This window comes from Sceloporus undulatus, chromosome 4 (genome assembly GCF_019175285.1).
Source record: "Sceloporus undulatus isolate JIND9_A2432 ecotype Alabama chromosome 4, SceUnd_v1.1, whole genome shotgun sequence".
In the NCBI taxonomy this organism is placed as follows: domain Eukaryota; kingdom Metazoa; phylum Chordata; class Lepidosauria; order Squamata; family Phrynosomatidae; genus Sceloporus; species Sceloporus undulatus.
The window spans coordinates 38,706,049-38,727,284 of NC_056525.1; the positions used below are offsets into that span (position 1 = coordinate 38,706,049).

The 21,236-nt window shown below is 41.8% G+C and overlaps 2 protein-coding genes across 3 annotated transcripts in view; one reads left to right on the forward strand and one right to left on the reverse strand.

Moving 5' to 3' along the window:
• The window catches only part of ITCH (itchy E3 ubiquitin protein ligase), a 603,853-nt gene that overhangs the window by 100,253 nt on the left and 482,364 nt on the right, over nt 1–21,236 (reverse strand). The window lies entirely within an intron of this gene.
• Nucleotides 3,719–21,236, forward strand: part of GGT7 (gamma-glutamyltransferase 7) — a 50,979-nt gene continuing 33,461 nt past the window's right edge. Inside the window, 3 exon segments of the mRNA XM_042465857.1 lie at nt 3,719–4,119; nt 16,055–16,281; nt 18,131–18,282. Coding sequence (XP_042321791.1) covers nt 3,873–4,119; nt 16,055–16,281; nt 18,131–18,282 — 626 coding nt within the window. The 5' untranslated portion in view covers nt 3,719–3,872.

The window sequence follows — 21,236 nt, forward strand, 5'->3', positions numbered from 1 at the left end:
GATGTCCAAGAGCACTAACAGGGACACGCTACCCCTGTCCATGCCCAGACGGAGATCATCAACCAAGGCGACCATGGCAGTCTCAACCCCATAGCCTGCCCGAAAACCGGTTTGAAATGGGTCTAGATAGTCCGTTTCATCCAAGATCGATTGAAGCTGGATTGCAACCGCCCTCTTGATCACCTTCCCCAAAAATGGCAGCAACAAGACTGGCCGATAATTGTTGTGCAACAGGGGGTCGAGGGAGGGCTTCTTTAACAAAGGTTTTACGATGGCCAATTTCAGACTAGCTGGAAATTGCCCTTCCCTCAAAGATGTATTAATAATCCGGTGTAACATTGCAGTTACTACCGGTCCCCCCTGGGACCGCGAGGGACAGGGATCAAGAGAGCAGGTTGTCTTCCTAACACTTCTAAGGATCTTGTCCACATCCTCGGTACTAACAGGCTCAAACTGATCCAGTACAATTGAGTCCACGGCGGCTCTGGATGCCTCTGCTCTGGATTCTGCTCTAATGCTGGTATCAAGACCTTCACTTATCCGAGAGGTTTTATCCGTGAAGAAGTTGTTAAATTGGTCACACCAGGCCTTAGAAGGTTCAAGGATCTGTTTCGGGGTAGGAGGGAGCTGAGTTAGCTCCCTCACAACCCTGAACAACTCTGCTGGACGCGACTCCGCGGACACAACACGTGCAGCATAGAACGAGTTCTTAGCTGCACGTATCGCCTCTCCATAGTCCTCCAAAAGATGGTCTAGGAGAGCCTTGTCGGGTAAGCGCTGGTGTTTCCGCCAGGCGTGCTCTAGCCGTTGCAGCACCCGCTTCCTTGCCCGGAGATCTTCCGTATACCAGTGTGTCATTTGTGCTGACCTAATACATTTATAATGCTAAAGACTACTTTTAAAATAACTTCCCTGAAAAGCTATTGTTGAAAGCAAATGATGCAGCAACCTTACTAAAGCTAGGTTCAGTAAGTCTGGTTGTCCTTGTTGCTTGGTAGGAAAGTGCCTGGGAGGTCTGTGTCCACTGTTTTGGGTTCTCATGAAGAAATGATACATATAAAAGAAGTTTGGAAGTGATGGGGAGTTTTTTTGTACTGCAGTTTTAAGAATCCCATGGCCAGTTGACTATGCCAGGTGATTGATTCTAAGAGCTGTAGTTAAAAAGAGTAATTTGTCCAAGGTCTAACATATACAGATTAAGAAGTCACTTCATTCCTGTATTAAATCCCTCTTGGGTTTGTTTCAAACATACCATCTACTGTGCAGCTGTTCCCCAGAACTGCAGCTGCATGATTGGCTTGGCACTCCATGCACTTATGCAAACCATGTTAATCTTCTAAAACTTGCTTAATATGTTAATAATACTTAATATGGCTTTGTATACTTAAATTATTTTTATTATTTTAAAGTGTTTGCACTTGTTTTGTTTGTATGCCAACCTAGGCTCTTTTGATATAGGGCGGGATGGAAATATTTTAATAAAATAAATAAATGTTTGAATTGCCTTCCCATGTAGACCCATTAGCTCATATGGGGGAGAGTGTGACAGTGTCTTATTCCATGTTAATGCTGGCACAGATACGCCTGTGAAGGATGTTTTACTATGGGGAACTTGTGGCCTTTCAGATGCTGAATTTCTGTCCCCATCAACCCTAACCCACCTGGCAAATGTGAAGTATAATGGTCGTTGGGATGGGGGAGTTCGGAAGGGACTAATTTTTAATTTTATTGTATTTTCTATGTATTTTTATTGTTGTAACCCACCCAGATTCCTGGTCATTGGGCGGGCTATAAATATATAAATTATTATTATTATTATTATTATTATTATTATTATTATTATTATTAGAGAGCCAGCATGGTGTAGTGGTTTGGGTGTTGAGCTAGGACTGTGGAGACCAGGATTGACACACCCACAAAGGAAAAAACTCTGCAAACAAATCTTGCCAAGAAAAACCCTGGGATAGATTCACCTTAGAGTCATCACAGGTTGGAAATGACTTGAAGGTACAGAACAACAAAGTCATGTTGCCTGCATTTGCTGTGAGTAAAATCATCCTTAATGTAAGTCAGGATGATACATCTGTCAAAACTTCCTCAGGATCGGAAGGAAAGAGTCAACACGATTAAAAACACATAAGCCCACAATTAAAATACTATCAAACTATTACAATACAATCATAAGAGTTCATACACAAATTGATAAGTCATGATTTTAAATTGACTGGATAGGCTTGCCATAATAGATGTGTCTTTAATGCTGTTTCCTGGCAGGTCATTCCACAATCTGAGGGCAGCAGATGAACAAGTCCTCTGAGAAACCATTGCCAGTCTAGTCCTTGGCTGGCTGGAGCAAACATGTCCCATAGGACCTGAGTGTATAGGATGGATTGTACAGAAGGTGATTCTGTAGGTAACCTGGACCCAAACCATGTAGGGCTTTAAAGGTAATTACCAACACTTTCTACTTTGCCTCAATCAGTTGACTCCATCAAGGAGGCCATGGCTCTGAGCCTGTAGGATCGGAGCAGAGTAGTTGGGGATAAGGAGTCTTGGAGACATCTCTTTTCATGGGGTCACTATGAGTCAAGGGCAGTTTAACAAGAACAGCTGAGTGAAAAAAACTTCCATAGATTTGGCATCTGAGGAAGTATACCAAGTCTACAAAAGTGTACACAGCAACTTCTTTAATTGGTTTCCAAGGTGCTGAAAAATCCATCAAGAACTGGTTCTTTTCCATTTAACATCAATTCCCACAGCCTATGCCACCTTGTACACCAAGGCGTCTTTCCATCCCTTAGCTATGATCCTTCTAGCCACTGGTTGAAAAAACAGGACCAAGATACCAAGAGTACAGATTTCCATTATCATCTCTAAACACAGACAATAAGAAGACTTCCCTTCCTTCCATACAGACAGGAATCCAAAGATAGGGAGAACAGCGGAGGAGGGAGGTCAGCAACTGCTTGTGTAGTGGAAGGATCCACCGCCTGGTTGCCCAGTGGTCATCTTGGTGCAGGTTGACCAAAAAGGTGGACAAGGCACCACAAAATGTTGGATAGTCAAAAAAAAAATTGCAGGGCATGACCAAACAAAAGTTCAAAACACTCCTAGAAATATCAGTTCATGCTTCTAAGTGATGGTCAGCATGGAGGACATTTTGGAATCCCTCCTGGAGAGAAGAAGCTTGAAATGTAGGACATCTCCTGGAAAAGGAGGAAGACCTGTAGTCGCCCTGAGTGGAGAGGGTTGAGCTCCTTGTACAGCGGGAGATACTCCCTTTGCTTTATGGAAATCAATATAAATATAAATTCATGCTTCTAAGTGATGCTCAACATGGAGGACATTTGGGAATCCCTCCTGGAGAGAAGAAGGCTGACATGGAGGGCATGTCCACATGAAAGTGAAAAGCACTCCTATAAGTGTACAGTCAATCCATGCCGAAATTGATGGCTATTTTGGAATTCCACCTGGAGAGAAGAAGGTTGAAATGAAGGACATCTCCTGGGAAGGGAGGAGGACCTCTGGTCACCCAAAGTGGAGGGGCTTCAACTCTTTGTACAATGGATGGGGGGGGATGCTCAGCAATGCATGCTTCTTAGTGATGCTCAAAATGATGGACATTTTGGAGAGAAGAAGACTGCCATGGAAGCCATCCCCGGGGGGGGGGAGGAGGAGGAGGAGGAGGAGGAGGAGGGCCTGCGGTGGAAGGAGCGAGGCTGCCCTTGCTTGCCCATTGCCCACTGGCCATCTTGGGGTCCAGGGAGGGGCGGTCCCAGGCTGGGTCCCCGCCCCCTCCACCTGCTCCTTTGGTCCTCTCTTTCTTTTCCGTCACTTCCGGAGCAGAGCCTTGCCTTGCCTTGGAGAGGAGGATGGCGACCGCCTCAGCCCCCGGGGCCAGCAGCAACAGCAGCAGTAGCGGCAGCGCTGCAGCCGAGAAGGAGGCCAGCCAGGAGAGCAGCCTGGGCGCCTACTCGCCCGTGGACTACATGAGCATCACCAGCTTCCCCCGCTTGCCCGAGGAGGAGGCGGCGGCGGCGGCAGCCGGAGCAGGGGCCGAGGGCAGCTGCCTCCGCTCCCGAAAGGAGGAGGATGCCTTCCTGGGAGAGCAGGAGACCGGTGAGCGGAGGCCCCGCAGCCCTGCCCTCTCCTCCTCCTCCTCCTCCCTCGCCTCCTGCGCCAGCCTCCCCAGAAGCGCCTGGCACCCGACCAGGGCCCTTCCCTGGTGCAAGCAGCCCTGCAGAGCCTCCCTCCCTCCAACCTGGCCCTGGCCCTCTTCCTCATCCTCAGCCTCCAGCAATGCTCTTTGCTTTTGGACCAGCTCCCAGAATCCCAGACTAGTTCCCAACATGGCTGAGGCTTCTGGGAGAGGAAGTCCAAAATCCTCTTAAAAGGCACAGTTTGGGGACCACTGTCTTAAATTGAGGGGCCCCTCAGGTTGTCACACTTTTGGGGGGGTGTCTCTCTCTCCTCTGCCTGCCTCCATCCCTCCTCCTTGGCTCCCCTTTGGCCGCTTGCCTTCCTCCTCCTCTGCCACCAGTATTCACAGGGATCTAGGGGCACTTTGGGGACCTAGAGGGAAGTTGGTCGCATTAGCTTTCATAGACCTGAACCAACTTCCTCAGGTGCAAATTGAACATGGGGCCCCTTGGAGGCAAAGAGGAAGAGAGGAGTTGGTCGTAGATTTGAGCCTGCTTCCTCAGATGCACCAAAGATAGCAGGCTCAAGTCTACAAAAGCTGATAGACTTGAGCCTACTTCCTAAATAGCCTCCTACTTAAGCCTACTGCCTCAGATGTGTTGAAGATAGTAGACTCCAGTCTACAAAAGGTCATAGTCTTGAGCCTACTTCTTTCAGTTTGTCTCCAAGGTGCTCCAAGGCCCTTCTGCATATTGAGTTTCTGACTAACGCAGCAGTGTACAGTATTTGAATTCTGCCTTCCCTCCAGGGATTCTACAAGCATCCTATGCCCATGCCCCAGAAGTTGGTTGCAGAAGCTTTCGTAGACTTGAGACCACTTCTTCAGATGCAAAGGGATCGTGGGGCACCTTGGAGACAATATGAAAGAGAGATGTTGGTCACATGACCTTTTGTAGACTTGAGCCTATTTCCTCAGATGCATCATAGCCGCATCTGTATGTATGAAAGGCTGTGGGATCTAACATTGCATGAAAAATCAAAACTTCAGTTAGTGAAGGAGATCATGTGGCACCTTGAAGACTAACTGGTGGAGGAGCCCTGGTGGCGCAGTGGTTAAATGCCTGTACTGCAGCCACTCCCTCAAAACCATAAGGTTGTGAGTTCAAGACCAGAAAAAGGGCTCAAGCTCAACTCAGGCTTGCATCCTTCCGAGGTCGCTGAAATGAGTACCCAGATTGTTGGGAGCAAATTAGCTAACAGTTGTAAACCGCTTAGACACTGCTTAGGCGGTATGAAGCGGTATATAAATGAAGCTTGTTTGTTTGTTTGTTTAACTAAAGAAGTTGCAGTATAGGCTTTCATAGACTTGGTCTACTTCCTCACATGCCAAGTCTACAAAAGCTTATTTTGTTCAGTTCTTGAGCTTCAACTGACTTCAACTCATGATGACCCCACAAATGAGATGTCTTCAAGCCCCCTGTCCTTAATCTGTTCTTAATCACAGACGCATCTGAGGAAGAAGTCTACGGCCTGTTATAGACTGCCAAAATAAAGCTGCTTCGGGTCTCTTTGGAGGTACAGTATGCTATTTAAATGATGCATGGGTCCTAAGAGTCCGGAGGTCGCACCAAAGCCACACTCCATTCCTAAGCACTGGAGTGCAGTTTTGGTGCAGCTTCCGGATTCTTAGGGTGCATGCATCATTTAAACAGCATACCTCCAAAAAGACCCAAAGCAGCTTTATTTTGGCAGTCTGTAACAGGCCTACAAAAGCTCCTTTGACCAACTTCTTCTTTCATTTGGTTTCCAAGGTGCATCAAGATCCCTTTGCATACTGATTTTCTAGACTAACATGGCTATATCTTGAAATTCTACCTTCCCTCCTTGTACTCTACAAGCATTCTCTGCCCATGGCGCGCTTTACTGCTTTCTCTTTCTCTCCCATCTGTTTCTTCTCTCTCCACATGACTTTCCCTTCTCCATTGTTCCCACTCCTTGCCTATCTTGCTTCTTTTCTTTATGCTTTCTACTGGTTCCCTGGGGCAGCTTTCTCTTCACTGGAAAAAGATAAGACTGAATTAAACTCTTTCTCCCAGTTCTGCAGCCTATTATACCTTAGAACTTAAGGAAGTAACTTTTTGGACTGCAGCTCCCAGAATCCCCCAGCCAGTCAGTGGCCTTTCAGTCTCAGCAGAGGGCTCTATGAGAGTTGTCATCCAAACGTTACTTTTTCAGACTCTGATATTAGTTAACTCCCATTATCCCCTGTGGACTGTTAATACCTCTTGTTTCTAACATTCTTCTTGGTTTATTTATCTCCTTTGCCCAACTAATTCCCCAATAATGCCTCCCTTGCTTCTTTATCTTCTGAACTCTTCCAGCTCCTTTGAGAAGGTTATCATTAATATAAAGAAAGCTTTCTTAGATGAGCTCTCTTCATAGTGTGATTTTCAGAAGGCTGTGTTTAGTTGAGTCTAGTTTCTTCCAACCAGCAAAGAATGCAGAGAATTTCATCCTGTGCAAAGTGTTCAGGTGAACATGGGAAGCTTTAAGTGTATGAGGATTGTGGGGCAGGTGCAACCATGATGTTTCATTGCATGCTTGCCTTCACTTCCATGTTTGTCTGGAAGGTGGCATGGAAGTGTCTATGTGAGCTTGGTTGAGTGCATTGAATTCTCCCTGGAAACCTGTGCCAGGAAACCTGACACAGGAAGGTCAGGACAGAAGAGGACAACAGGGATGTTATCACCTCTGATGATGGGCAATCCTAGTTCTGATCTCATGCCAGCCTTTGGCATGAGTTTTAAAAAGACCCTTCAATGAACAGTTCAGGGCTGTGCAAGAAAATCTGACCTTTCCCTAGTAGCTGGAAAGAGAGAAGAGGAAGGGAAAATTAAAAGAGAGAAGGGATGGGACAGAGGGAAAAGAAAGAGATGAGCTCACTTACATTTGGCCTTTCCCCCATTCATCTTCTAGCTTTGGACCCAGCTGCAGAGACAATATAACTGTGGATGCTAGATCCTGGGTTAAATCACAGAGGAAAGCAAGAAAGTCACATTTGACATTTTGAGCAATTTCTGTAATCAGTTTTATGATTGTTCAGAGAGGTTCCCTGTTTCTGCTGTTACTTCCTGTCTCAGTGGACTCTATTGTGAACACATCTTCTTCCAACTTTTGTTCAATTAGCTGGATACACTTAGTAGCCTCACTGCAGCCAGGAATCCTGTCCCATTGGGGTTCTCTATCACTGAGAGGCTTCTAAGAGTATTCAGTCAGTCAGACATTGGTCAGCTTGTGTACAGATCTTAGGGTCAGGGCTTGTTTGTGTGTTCCCTGTCCATTCCTCACTTTAAACCCTTGCATATTCAGGGTTCCTGGCATGACATATTCTGGAAAAACATGAGATTGGAAATCATTAGTCAGAGAATTTTAATCCAACAAGCTCAAATCAATCAACAAATCAACATATAATGGTCCTGTCCAGATGGGCCCTTTGCAGCGCGTCCACGACATGCTAGGGTTGTCCCGCAGCACACACCGCAGTTGCGCAGTGCCATACATACAGCATGCACAACGATTACGTCGCAGCTGCGCCGCCTCTAAACGGTGCTGCGCAGCTGCGATGAACCCCCCCGTCTTTGGCGCTTTGCGGTGCCACAAACAGGAGCTGCCTTTGGGAGTTCCTTCTTTGCTGCGCAGCAGCGCCACGCAATTTATATGCTGCGGCAGTCCTGTGCAGCAGACAGAGGCGCCGAGGAGGCACCTTTTTTTGGCGGTCTGTACCCCACCATTGATTCCCTTGGGTAAACATATGGTCTAAATCCTATTGTAGTCCTGCATAGAGTATACTCATTGAATTTATTAATTTATGTGTTGAGAGCCAATGTGGTGTAATGGTTTGAGCAGGGCTTGGATCCTGACTCATCCATGGAAACCCACTGGGTGACATTAGGCAAGTGCAATTGTAAACACTTCTGAAGAAACTTGCCAAGAAAACTCCTGATAGAGTCACCTTAGGGTCGCTATAAGTCGGAAATTACTTGGAAGTCACACAACAACAACAATCTATGTTTTGACTCACTATTCAGCAATAGATTGAGTGTGTCTACTCTAGCTGAGAATAATGCACAAGATGCTAAACAAAGCCACCTAACAGGCAAACTTTATCTATAGTCAGAAAATTCTGTTACATTTTCCAGTATCTTCAGACCTTTTCTCTTGCTTCTTTTCTTTCTCTGAGTTGCGTCACATGGGAGGGTTATATTTTGCCCCTCTAACAACTGGTTGAAAAAAAAAGCAATCAACCCAAAGCTACAATGTTTATGAATCATACATACTTTCTTTCCCTGCCTCTACTTATAATGGAGGAAGAGAAATGAAGCATACTATTTTTGTCCCAGGGGAGACTTGTGAGTTTGGAATATCAGGAGTTGACAGATTTTATATTGAACAAAATGGTAAAATACATGGTAGGAGAGAAGAAGCATGTTGCTGTGGAACATGTGAAGAGTCTCTGATTCAGGGAATCAAAACTAATACATTAAACAGTGCTTTCTTTCATTTTGTTGTTCAACTCTGGCTTTATCACCACCACTCCTTTTCATAACTTTTTAATTTTAATTTGGTTAGTTCTTCCCATCTTGTAAATGGAGTCATGCTCATTTTTTAAAATTCTTGTTATCACCATGTTGAATGTCTAAATTGTGAATATGTCAATAAATATTTTATTTCTATAGACCCATGGCTTATATGTCAATATTTTTACATACATTTCTTTTATGTGCCTGTACATTGTTTGGTTTAAGTCATGACAGATTCCATATTTGTTTTATTGCCTTACAATATATAAAAGATCTGACTGGGATTCCATGCTAATATTTTTTACTAACATATGTACTTTGTAAGGTGTTTTTACATCTTGAGTTCTCCCATAGTACAATAGTATGAATTGTACTATTTAATTCCAAACTATTGAAAACTATTGCACTGTCCTGTTTTGCCCTTGGGAGACTAGCCTAACTTTCAGTACAGAGTCTCATCATTTTCAAGCACTGAGAAGGAGAGAGAAGGGGAGCTTGTCTCATCAAGTCATTAGCAAAAGCAGTGGTCATATAATCCAATCCAGGTTCATAACAAGGCTTCAGTCAATCCAATATAGCAAGTTCAAAGGGAAAATCCAAAGGACTAATCCAGACAATAGCAAGGTGTTTCCCAAACATGAAGGATGGTTGTTGACCATGGTGGACCAAGGGAGATGCTGGGATATTTATCGTCTGTCTGGGTCTTGCAGGTGTTCCCTGTTTGCACCCTGCTTCCTACGTAACCACAGAGAATGTCGCTATCTCTCTTTTTCCTGGCATCTCTCTGTGGGAGTAGGCACTGCTAAGCCTGGCTCAGGCAGAGGGAAATTTTGCTCCTCTGAATTTGGTCCCAGTACTGGCTATAGGCAAACCTCCAGAAGCCACTGGAGTGGCTGCAATCCTGGCATGTCTCCTGAGCTCTCAGCCTCTTCCTCAGTTCTCAGAGGATATGCCTGGCTGCTGGAGGCAGGGCATGACACATACAATAGTACTAATTAGTATGAAATTACAGTAGCGCAAAGCTAAAATATCAATAATAATAATAATAATAATAATAATAATAATAGTTATAATTTGCAACAGATGTATTTTCACACTAATTCATACTATTGAAGGCAGAGAATCCAACATGTACATAATAAAAACATCTGATGGTACCTAACTGATGTCTACATTCTTGGAAAGAATTTGAATCATTGATGGTCCAAATTGCCAGCTGATAACACATGATAGCCTGTGGAAACCAATAATATCTGGCTCAACTATATAGACATAAATAAAATGATAAGTTCTCAAAACCGCTTGCATTTTTAATACAATGATTACTAATTATAATAATACTGTATGTTTATATAGGGCATTTGAAATGTTAAAGTTCTTATTATCTTATTACTTGTAATTAATCATAGACAATCAAATCTCTCCTGTGGATCCACACATTTGTTTCTCTGTTGAGACCTAGCCATCATTTTTGTTCTCCACAATACATTTTTAAAGATACTAGCAGCCATTAATTTCTCTGGTCAAAACAAGAAACACCTGATATACTTACCATGTTTGGGGTGAAGAGCACTGCTAGTTTTATATAATGGTTGCTATTGGTTTCTCCTGCCCCTCCCTGGCCAAGTGGCATTGCTCCTGCTAATACAGCAGGACTCACTTTATACATGACACTTGAAAAGGTTTAGAAATTTCTCTCCTGCTGTTGGTGCACGAAAGAGGGAAATGCAGTTGCAAATGTACTTGAATATTAACTGAACTATGTAGTAGGATACATTTCCATTTGTGTTTCAGCCTTCCTGTATCTCCTTGTTACCAGCCATTGTAATTGAAGTTTATTTTAAATCCCCACCCACCTACACACTGCTGCTGTTTTTGCCATTTTAACCCATCCTGTGTGAGCACATATGTCTGTCTGGTCACAAATCTAAAGGAGCAGCATGGCTTTAATGCAAGGGTGAGAATCATGCAGCCCTCCACATATTGCTAGGTAATGGAGAAAGGGAGATTGGACATTATCAGATGGTCACCAACCAAGTCATGATGAGATTGCATCCATGTATAAGCACAAGGTGGTATGGGCCAGCCTATAAGCAAGGAAGCATTTGCACTAGTTGGACAGGAAGCTGTGATAAAATGAGAAAAGCATTACAGTCGGCCCTTCTTATACACGGATGCAAGCACCCACAGTTTGAAAATGTTTTAAAAAATGTATAAATTTCAAATATGAAACCTTGATTTTCCATTTTTTATAAGGGACACCATTTTGTTATGTTGTTATATTTAATGGGACTTGAGTATCCACAGATTTTGTTATCCACGGGGGATTTTGGAACCAAACCCCAGCATATAACAAGGGTCCACTGTATATGTGACTTGGAATAAAGGGTTGAACTAGATCACTCTGGTGGTGTCCATATACCAGTGCTGGTTGCTGGATCCTTGACTGCCAGTTTCTGGTGAGTTTCCAGGATAGAAAAACGACGTAGCCAATGGGCACAAATATGGTACTGTTCCTTGGTACACTGTGAAAAAAAATTGCTGGATTACCCACAATGGATAACTTGAGATGCTCTGCATGATTCTTCCAACCTTACAATCCTATGATTCAAGGTCTTGCCTAAAGTTTTGAAATATTTGTTAAAATGCAAATACATGCATGATTAGAGCTTTGATTAGCAGACATTGGGACAAAGATCAGAACAACCGATGTCTAGCTTTTCAGAGACTAGCATTCCAGTGTGTTAAACACTTTTAAAAGTACTACAGTTGTTGGAGAAGACTGACATCTGATAGTGCCCTAAACCTGAAAACCGAACATAGTATTTTTATTGTCAGAGGGCTTTTGTCTGCTTTATTATACATTAATGAAAACAAGCTGCTAAATATTGTCTGGGAACTGACAGTACGTTATTTGCAAGCATTGTTATTTTCTATATTAACGAAAGCATGGCAATGCTATTTTGTATCACCATTAGCTAATTACTATGCTCTGGGGAATCCAAAATTCTTTCTTGTCTTTGAAAAAAATATGCATTTGAAGGGGAACCAACCTTAGATTTTCATTTTCTTCTGAATGTTAATATTTTTTATCTTTAAAAAACTCTTTGTTATGTTCACTACTGGAAAAGGTGATCTGAGAATTAGTTTAGCTAGGACAGAAGTAAAGAAGATATCTTTGAGACAACTTGGTTACCATTTCTTATTTATTTTATGGACGTTTAATTCCATGTATTCTGGAGCAACTAGAAGTCTAGCAAAACAGATTCATATACAATGTACTTGTATGTATGTGTCTTGAGGTCACCTGTCACCTTATGGTGACCCCATACATTTCATAGAGTTTTCTTAGGCAAGGAGTACTCAGGTGATCTGTCATTTCTTTCCTCTGAAATATAGCCTACATCACCTGGTATTCATTGATGGTCGCCCACTCATGTACTAAACAGGACTGACCCTGCTTAGCTTCCAAGGTCAGACAGAATCTGGGGCCTTTATGGTATTTAAGCAGGGTACTGTATTATATTGTAAATTATTGAAACATGCACATTTTATTTAGAAACAAAAATGTATGCAGGCTTCATGTAAATATAATTTAATACAAATTAAATGCAATCCAAAGTACTTTTCCTCATGAATTCATGAAAAGATTAGTCCAAGTCATGAAGCTTTATTGAACAAAGATGGGTTAAATTTAAACATCTTGGATGAGTTTGATTTATGTCATAGTACCTGAAGACTGATTTGAAGAAAGCAAATAAACAGATTAATTTGTAGGGGGAAAAAATAGACAATTGTTTCAATTGTTCATCAAAACTGGCAAGTCAATGCAAGGGATGGGGCAGTGTCCTTACCTCATCTTGAGCAGAGATGTGGCATGGCACTCATTTTTCTGACCAAGAGGCTCAAAAAGTTGCCAAGCACCATTTTTTCAGCTCCCAAATATACAATGAGCATTGTCAGATGACAATGTCTTGGTCATCTGTTTTGTGGGAGCACCTCCTGCACACCCCTGAACTGGGGAATTGAGATTCTACGATGCATCAATAGAAGTACAGGTTCTAGATCAAGGGAAGTAATAGTACCACTCTGTTCAGCTTTGGTCAGGTCATACCTGGAATACTGAGTCCAGTTCTGAGCACCACAATTCAAAAAGGATGTTAACAACCTGGAGTGTGTCCAGAGGACGGTGGCCAAACTGGTGAAGGGTCTGGCAACCATGCCCTATGAGGAGAGATTTAGGGAGCTGGGGATGTTTAGCCTGGAGAAGAGAAGGCAATGAAGTGATATTATAGCCCTGTTTAAATATTTGAAAGGATATCATACAGTAAATGGAATACGTTTGCTTTCTGCAGCTCCAGAGACTAGTATACAGAGCAATGGATGCAAACTACAGGAAGAGAGATTCCACGTAAACTTTAGGAAACTGTTCGACAGTGGAATACACTCCCTCGGAGTGTAGTGGAGTCTCCTTTTTTGGAGGTTTTTAAACAGAGGCTGGATGGCCATCTGTCGGGGGTGCTTTGATTGTGAGTACCTGCATGGCAGGTTGCCAGGAAAAGTGTAGTACTCTGTTTTAGAGCCATTCCATTAAACAACATTTCCATGCGATATTATTTCATATTCTCCCTATAACCTTCCCTTTTTAAAAAAAAAAAACTGTATTAAACAGCGTAGGCTCTAGTGAAGTCAAGTTTATTTTGCAGAGCATCCTTTATTTTTTGAATCACAGTTCATCTTTTGGGATGATTTAAAAGAAAAAAATGGGTGTAAAAAAGGAATTGACCACTTCTAGGGAAGTGAGTATTTCAGGGATCTCATACCGAATATCTTTCATGTCTGTAATCAATGTGGATTGTAATCCTAATCCAGGGGTAGGCAACCCTTTTGAGCCGGGGACAAAATTTTCAAATGGAGGGCACTTTTTAAATAAAAAATGGAGGACACGCAAAAAAATTTGCTGATTTTTAAAAAAATGTTAAGATAAATGCATGTTTCTGAGGCTTCTATAGACAATTGCCCCACCATTCCCCTCGCGTGAGACGCCAAAGGCCCCGGCAGCAATCGGCGGCAGGACTGGGCTGGGGCCGGTCCCAAGGCCTCGCTGGGCCGCATCCGGCCCGCGGGCCGCAGGTTGCCTACCCCTGTCCTAATCCATAACTGATCTTTGTCCATATGGTTGACACTGTAGGACAAACGTGTAGTATGCAAATTGTACATTTCTTAATCAGGGAAGATACTGTATTAGATCAGAACCTCAATGAGTTACTTTTTGGTCTGTAACTCCTAGAATTCTCCAACCAGCATAGGCACTGGGGGATTCTGGCAGTTTAATTCTGAAAAAGTAACTTCTCCAAGCTCAGCATAGCAGTAACTATGCATTTATTTCACATAGTTCTCATGGGCATAATACAGTTCACTACAGGTACAATGTTTACTTGAAGTTAGTTCATGAGCATTATTGACAGAGTTGTAAATTTAAAAACTGATTAAATAATGTAAAACAACAACAACAAACCTGCAGTCCAACAAGGTCCCAGATCCAGTCCCTGCCTGCTGTAATTAAAATATCATTTTTGTATTAGCCACCTATATACCTTTGGAAAGCAAAGACATCCAGAGAAAGGCCTCTAATGTTAATTCAGTGTGTGGGCAGCCATGCTTAGGAAAAGAGAGCCTTTAATTTTATATCCTAAAAGGAAAAGGGCTTTAAATTTAAGGACAAATGCTTTGAATAGTGTTCAGAAGTGGAACATCAGTAAGCAGGTGCAAAATTGGTGTCTTAAAATCAGTAGGATCCCTCTCTTAGCAGCTTAGCATCTCTGTTCTGGAAATGACTATATTTCTTACAAGTCTTCAAATGGAGACCCACATAAATACACCACAGTTAGCAAGTCCTGAGATTACCATTCCATGAGCAACTATGGTCAGAATACCTTGATGTAAGAGTGGTTGCAACTATCACCCTAGTCATAGATGCTGAAGGATCCTCCATGCCACTTTGGCCTCCAGTGAAATGGTTTATATATCAACTGGCACTTCCAAGTTGCAAACTCCATCTTGGGGGTAGGTGTTATCTCATCTGAAACGTGGAACATCCCCTCCATAGTCAGGCAAACCACCTACAAATAGAACACTGATCTTCTTGGGACTGAGTTTCTCTTCAGTTCCCACAGAGCAAGGGGACAAAGCATTGCATATTTTCACCTATGTTGGGGATAACAACTTTACAGCTTAGAAAGTTACTTGCAGTTAGGGCATACCCCAAGTTAGTTACTATTATAGATATGATTAAAATAACTTTTTTATTTTCCCATTTCTCAAAAATATCTAAAATAGTTGCTCTTTAGTTATTTTGCTGATGCGTGCCTTCAAGTTGTTTTCAATTTATGATGACAATAAGGCAAACATATCACGGGTTTTTCTTGACAAGATTTGTCCAGAAGAGGATTGCCCCTCTCAGGCAGAGAGAACATATCTTGCCCAGTGAGTTTTCATGGCTAAGTGGGGATTTGAATTCTGACCTCCAAAGTTGTAGTCCAGTGTTCAAACCACTACAGCATGCTGACTCTCTCTTATTTTTGAGCACTGAGCATTTTTGAGTTATTTTTGAAAATCCAAATGTTACAAGCTGTTGAACTGTGGTGCAGTCCACTTTTGTCCCATCCACCTAATTGTCACCTTATATCCACAACAGAGCAAAACACAAGCCAATGTTTCAACCATTTGACCATCCTCCTCCACTCTTCAATGATGCAACACGATAATGGAAACAATTAAATTATACTATAAAATAAATTAGGTTACCCCTTGTTAACTTACAGTTGTGATGCACTGTAGTTATATTTTTGTTTTTGAGAAAATATTTACAACCAGCTAGTTCATTGTAACTTGTTACCTCCAAGCAATTACCACAACCATTTTATGCATTGGTCAAGTGGCAAACTACAATTCCGAGAGGCTTGGTTTTCTATCTATTGCAGTCTTAAGACTGTTGACAGGGTTAATAGGAAGTCTGTGTAATATGACCCCATAACATTGGCACCTGAGCCTGAAAGCTTTCTGAAAAGCTCGGACCATGCAGAAATGCAGTACACTCATTGGAAGAAGCACACGTTTAATACAAGTGTCTCATTATGTTTGCTTCAGAAGAATATTAAGAATCCAGGTTTGTGCCAGTTTCAGCAATAAATTCATTGGAAGAGGTACAGATTTAATACATGTTGTCTTATTGTATTTGCTTTGGAAGAATATTACGAATTTGAGTTTGTGCCTGTTTTAAGATCTCTCTTTCTTATGTGTGCCTATTACTTTTCTCTTCTTTCTGAATGAAGACCCAGAGTCTTTCTTAAAATCTGCTCGCCTTCAGCGCCTGCCTTCCTCTTCATCAGAGATGGGCAGCCAGGATATCTCACCTCTTCGGGAGACCACCAAGGACCCATTCTCTGGGGATTGCAGCTGTCGCCAGGATGGTTTGACTGTGATCATCACCGCCTGCCTAACATTTGCTACAGGAGTCACAGTGGCCTTAATCATGCAGATTTACTTTGGAGACCCCCAGGTAAGGAAAGGTATTTCACTGGGGATTCCCCCCCCCCCACTTGAAGAAGAAAAGTGTACTGAAGTGGGCGGGGGGGTTTTTTTTTAACAATTTCTTCTAATTTTTCATGTGATATACTCTGCATTGCAATGCTCTGCACATAAAGATAAAATTCCAGGTATAGTGATAGCAGCTGTACTTAGCCTACTGTGCCAGTTTTGAAAGGATATGAAGTTTGAATAACTGCTTGTTTATAATAGCTACTATAGTTATTAGTAATATTCAGTGCTGTGAGTATACCTTCATCAGGAAGTATTTGAAAGAGTTGTTTGTCAATGATTTGGTTTAATATTAAAGTTTCACCAACCCAGTGTTGGTCTTTCACTGATATATGCCACTGTGTGAGTACAAGTGCAGCCTGACACGTCCTATGATGGGGTTTTCTCACAGCCTATATTGTTCCTGCATCTAGGGAGGCAACTTTCAGTGTTGTTGTTTCTAATAGTAAAAGTGAATTTCATGAGAAAGATATTTTCACAAGAGATGATCAAACTTATATTTTTATCCCTGGAGTGCTGGTATTGCAGCCACTCACAAACCACAAGGTTGTGAGTTCAGTCTTAGCCAGGGGTTCTGGGTCCGCTCAGCCTTGCATCCTTCTCAGGCTGCTACAGTGAGTATCCAGCTTCTTGAGGGCAATTAACTTACAGTTGTAAACTGCTTAGAGACTGCTTAGTATGGTATGAAGTGGTATAAAAATGAAGCTGCTGCTGCTATTGCTTTCCTTACTTCAATGAACACTTCAGGTGGCATGTATTTTCACCTAGAAATAACATCTGTTTTTGTTTTGTTTTGATTCTGTCCTGTTCCACTTCTATAGTAAGCTGTGGTTCTTTTTTACAGTTTCTGCATAGAACTGTGTTTCTCTTGACGAGGTGGCTAAAATGAGTACCCAGACTGTTGGGGGCAAATTAGCTTAATTGCTAATTAGCTTACTTGCTGTTCACTGCTATGATCTTTGGAATAGCAGTATATAAATAAAACAAATTATTATTATTATTATATACCCTAATTATGATCAGTCTCCCCCCACCCCAATTTGCTTGCATGTGTTCATGTGCATTTTCCAAATATATGTGTGTTTCATCTTTCCCATTTTTCAGATGCCTGGCTTTGTGTGATTTTCCTATGCTGAAATACATTTTAGACTTCAGAAATGTAAAGTCTTCTGAGTCAAAATGCACTTTGGTCCATTGCTAGTAACAGGAAGTGCAAAATAAATATTTCTTTAGGAAGATGTGATTTCAACAAATTATTTTCCATCAAGATCCCCCTTCCCGGTTTTTATCCTCACAACAATTCTGCGACACAAGCTAGACTGAAAGTCAGTGACTGTCACAGGGACATACTGTACATTGACATTTGTAACCAAACAAAATTTGCAGTTCGCTATATGGCTCTTATGGCTTTGCACTTCTCCATATGGCTCAGTGATAAATAAGAACTTTTCAAAGTTCTTATTTTCAAAGTCTCAGGAAGAAGTCTTTCTGGGCAACAGTTATTGTGGATCCCACCCACCCCAACTGGCAGCTGGTGACTCCTATGTTATTGGGATGGTGAATCCAGTTCTGATCCTTGCAAATTCAACTCAAAGGAGATATCCAGGGTGCTGAACCTGGATCACTGTTCCAGTGATGAGGAAGCCACCAGTACCCATTACCTGAAGACACCCTAAAAATGTTCCATCTCAGCATCTGAAAATGTCCCTTATGGTTGCCTGGATAAGACCAAGGCTGAGCATTGTTAGCGCTTTCTAAATATCCAGTCACCAGCACATGATGTTGTTATCCCACAATGTGGTTTTCTACAGATATTCCATCAGGGTGCCGTAGTCACTGATGCTGCCCGTTGCACTGCTCTGGGAATTGAGGTATTGAACAAGCAAGGCTCCTCAGTAGATGCAGCCATCACCTCAGCCTTATGCTCAGGAATTATCAATCCTCACACTGCTGGCATTGGAGGGTAGGTATCCACTGTGAACTTTTTCACTTTTAATTTACTTTCTTGTTGTGTCATATTGAAAAGTTTACAAAGATAAACACTAATCAGAATATAAGATTTCTGTTTTCATTTTTGCATGAATTCCTGCACCTAGTAGGGAATTGAATTTTGCAACTACTCCCAAGCATAGTATACCAGTTCTATTATGGTGTACAGATCATACCAGAGGCATGGTGCCACAAAGGTCCTCATTAAAAGGATAGACTAATTAGAAAAATGGTTTGGAATTCTGATGTAGTCAGTAGTCTGTACTACCAAAAATTTCTTGGTAGAAAAAAAATATTTACTAGTACTTTTAATCTAGTGGTTCCCAAAATTTGGTCCTTCAGTGACCAGAAGCCCAAACAATGTGGCCAAAAATGAGAAATTCTGGGAGTTGAAGACCAACATATCTGGAGAACCACAGTTTGGGAACCACGGTTTTAATCCATGTACTGTATAAATTGGAGACAGATAACAGTAGATTCAGATGTTTCCTGGAAGTGCTAAAAGGAAGATATGTGGGCGCCATCCATCTTCATCCATGTGCGTGAATTTCGCAGTGTTTTCTTAGGCAAGGAATACTCAAAGGTACTTTTGCCAGTTCTTTCCTCTGAAATACAGCCCACAGCACCTAGCATTCTTTGTGGTCTCCCATCCAAGTACTGACCAGAATAGGACTATTTTGGCAGTAGAACCATCTTCAGTGTGCATGGCAAGTTCATTCCAATAATGCCACCATAGGCCAAAGTGAATGTTTGAGTCTTTTTCCCTTTGTCTCACAAGAAGTGTTTGTTTTTTGTTTGTTTGTTTTAAAGAAGAAACTATTGTTTATTTCCATACAAAGGATTGTTGGCTAGCTTCTTCAGTGGAGGGACTGTTGTCCATCTTCATCCAAAAGACAAGAATGTGTCTTAAAACATGGTATTGCTTTGCTCTCTCCTGGCATATAAAGTTCAGATTCAGCAAGTGTCAATTTCAACAGCTTTTTCCTCTTGGTATCTTGGCTTGTTGCCCAGAGCTGTTGCCTCCCTTCAACCATAAGAATGTTTGTTTTAAATAGATATTATGCAAGAGAGATTTCAAGCTACAGGTGGCTGAAACATCAGGAAATTCTAGGGCATGTTACATAAATACCAATAATGGCCTGATCAGATGGGATTTAAGAACTTTTGTTGAAACTGGAAAGTTTGCTTTAGTACTGAAACTGCTTAAATCAAAATAATGCTCAGGTAATTAGAAGGGAAGACAAATACCCCAAAATACAGCATTGGTAAGGTCAGTTGAGATTGTCTTTCAAGAATTACTGATTTAGTAACACAAAATTCCTCCATTTTCAGTTGAACACTTATGATTTAGCAAGGCACTTTACTTCTATTTTCTAATTCCTCTGACAAAAGTCTGACATGTATAACAACGTTTATATATGTATAACAACTTTAACTGCATAACAATACATATAACAACTCCAAACCAAAAGGTACTTTGTCTAAACTGATGTCTTCACAACATGTTGGTCTTCTTTTCCTATTATCTCCAACTAGCATCCGTTTCACTCAACACAAATGTAACACTATGATATATGGCCAACATGGCTACTCCAGATATGTTTTCTGGATGGCACTATCATTCCACTTTGACTGTCATGATCCCATCCTCTGGGATTTAATTGCGAGTATTCAGAATTCTGAACCAGAAAACTCCAGTGCCTTACCAAACTACAAATCCCAGGATCCTGTAGGATTTAGCCATGGCAGTTAAGGTGGAATCATTGTGCAACAGTTGTTAGTGTGAAAGGTGGGATTGGTGATTGGGTTGTCAGGGGAGCTATTGATCAATACATCTGGTGGGAACCAGATTGAACAGATCTGGCATAGGGCTTAATAGCATCAGAAAGCCTTGTACTCACAAAGGCTCAAACCAAAATACAACTGCTTGCCTTTAAAGTTGCCATTGATTCTTTGTTGTTAGTCCTGTCTAGAACTGTGAAAGCATTTTAAATATTAAGATTCATTCCCCTTTGCCTCAGTTTGGAACTGGGTGATGATGAAGTCATGGTGACTGCTGATATCTTGAGATGGAACAGGGGAGATGGAGTCTCTAGAAACCTTGCCTATGGAAGGCTCCTCAAGCCTGGGTAGAAACCTGGAACTGAGCTCAGAAAATTGGGTTTTTTTTTCCCCCAGACTACAGCTTTGAGAACCTCTCAGTCCACGCAGTAGGTAACCATACTGGCTGTGTGATTTGGAAGGTTATAAACTCTGAATTCCCTGATCTGAAAACTATATCCTTTAATTACAAATATTTAAAGCCAACTCTGGTGATGAGAAAATTACACCTTACTTTCATTGAATGCCTCCCTCTGATTCCAGGTGGAATCTTTAGATTTCTGCACCCAGCACCAACCAGCTCCTTTTCCCATTATTGTCAGAGATCAGTTAGTTTTAGGGCCTGTTGCTGAGACACAGCAATTGGCATGACTAGTGCACTCACAATATCACAGTTTATTCAAGATGACACACAACAGACCACAAACCAGGCATTCTGGTGACTGGGTGTGGAGATGAACAGACCTAGCATTGATTCATGTTCTGGTTATACAACAGTTAGCAACATAAATGCCTTCTGCTAGAAGGAAGGAACAAAGTACCTTGATTACAGTTTTATAGAGTCACACCTAGCTTTTTAGCAAAGATTTGCTGACAATCACAGAGCCTTTAAGGACAAAAAGTTCTGATTACCATTACGAGATGTATAAAAAGGGAAGAGATAGAGGCAACCTGCCCAAATCAGAATCAAGACCTTGAAAACATGACTTTTTAAAATAGCTGCTAAAATCTCAGAATGTGGATGGCTGATTGCTGCTATCCTTATGAGAAGTATTAGCTCCTTTTCCCACCTAGGCCTGAGGAAATGGAAAGGAAGTTGAATCAGGG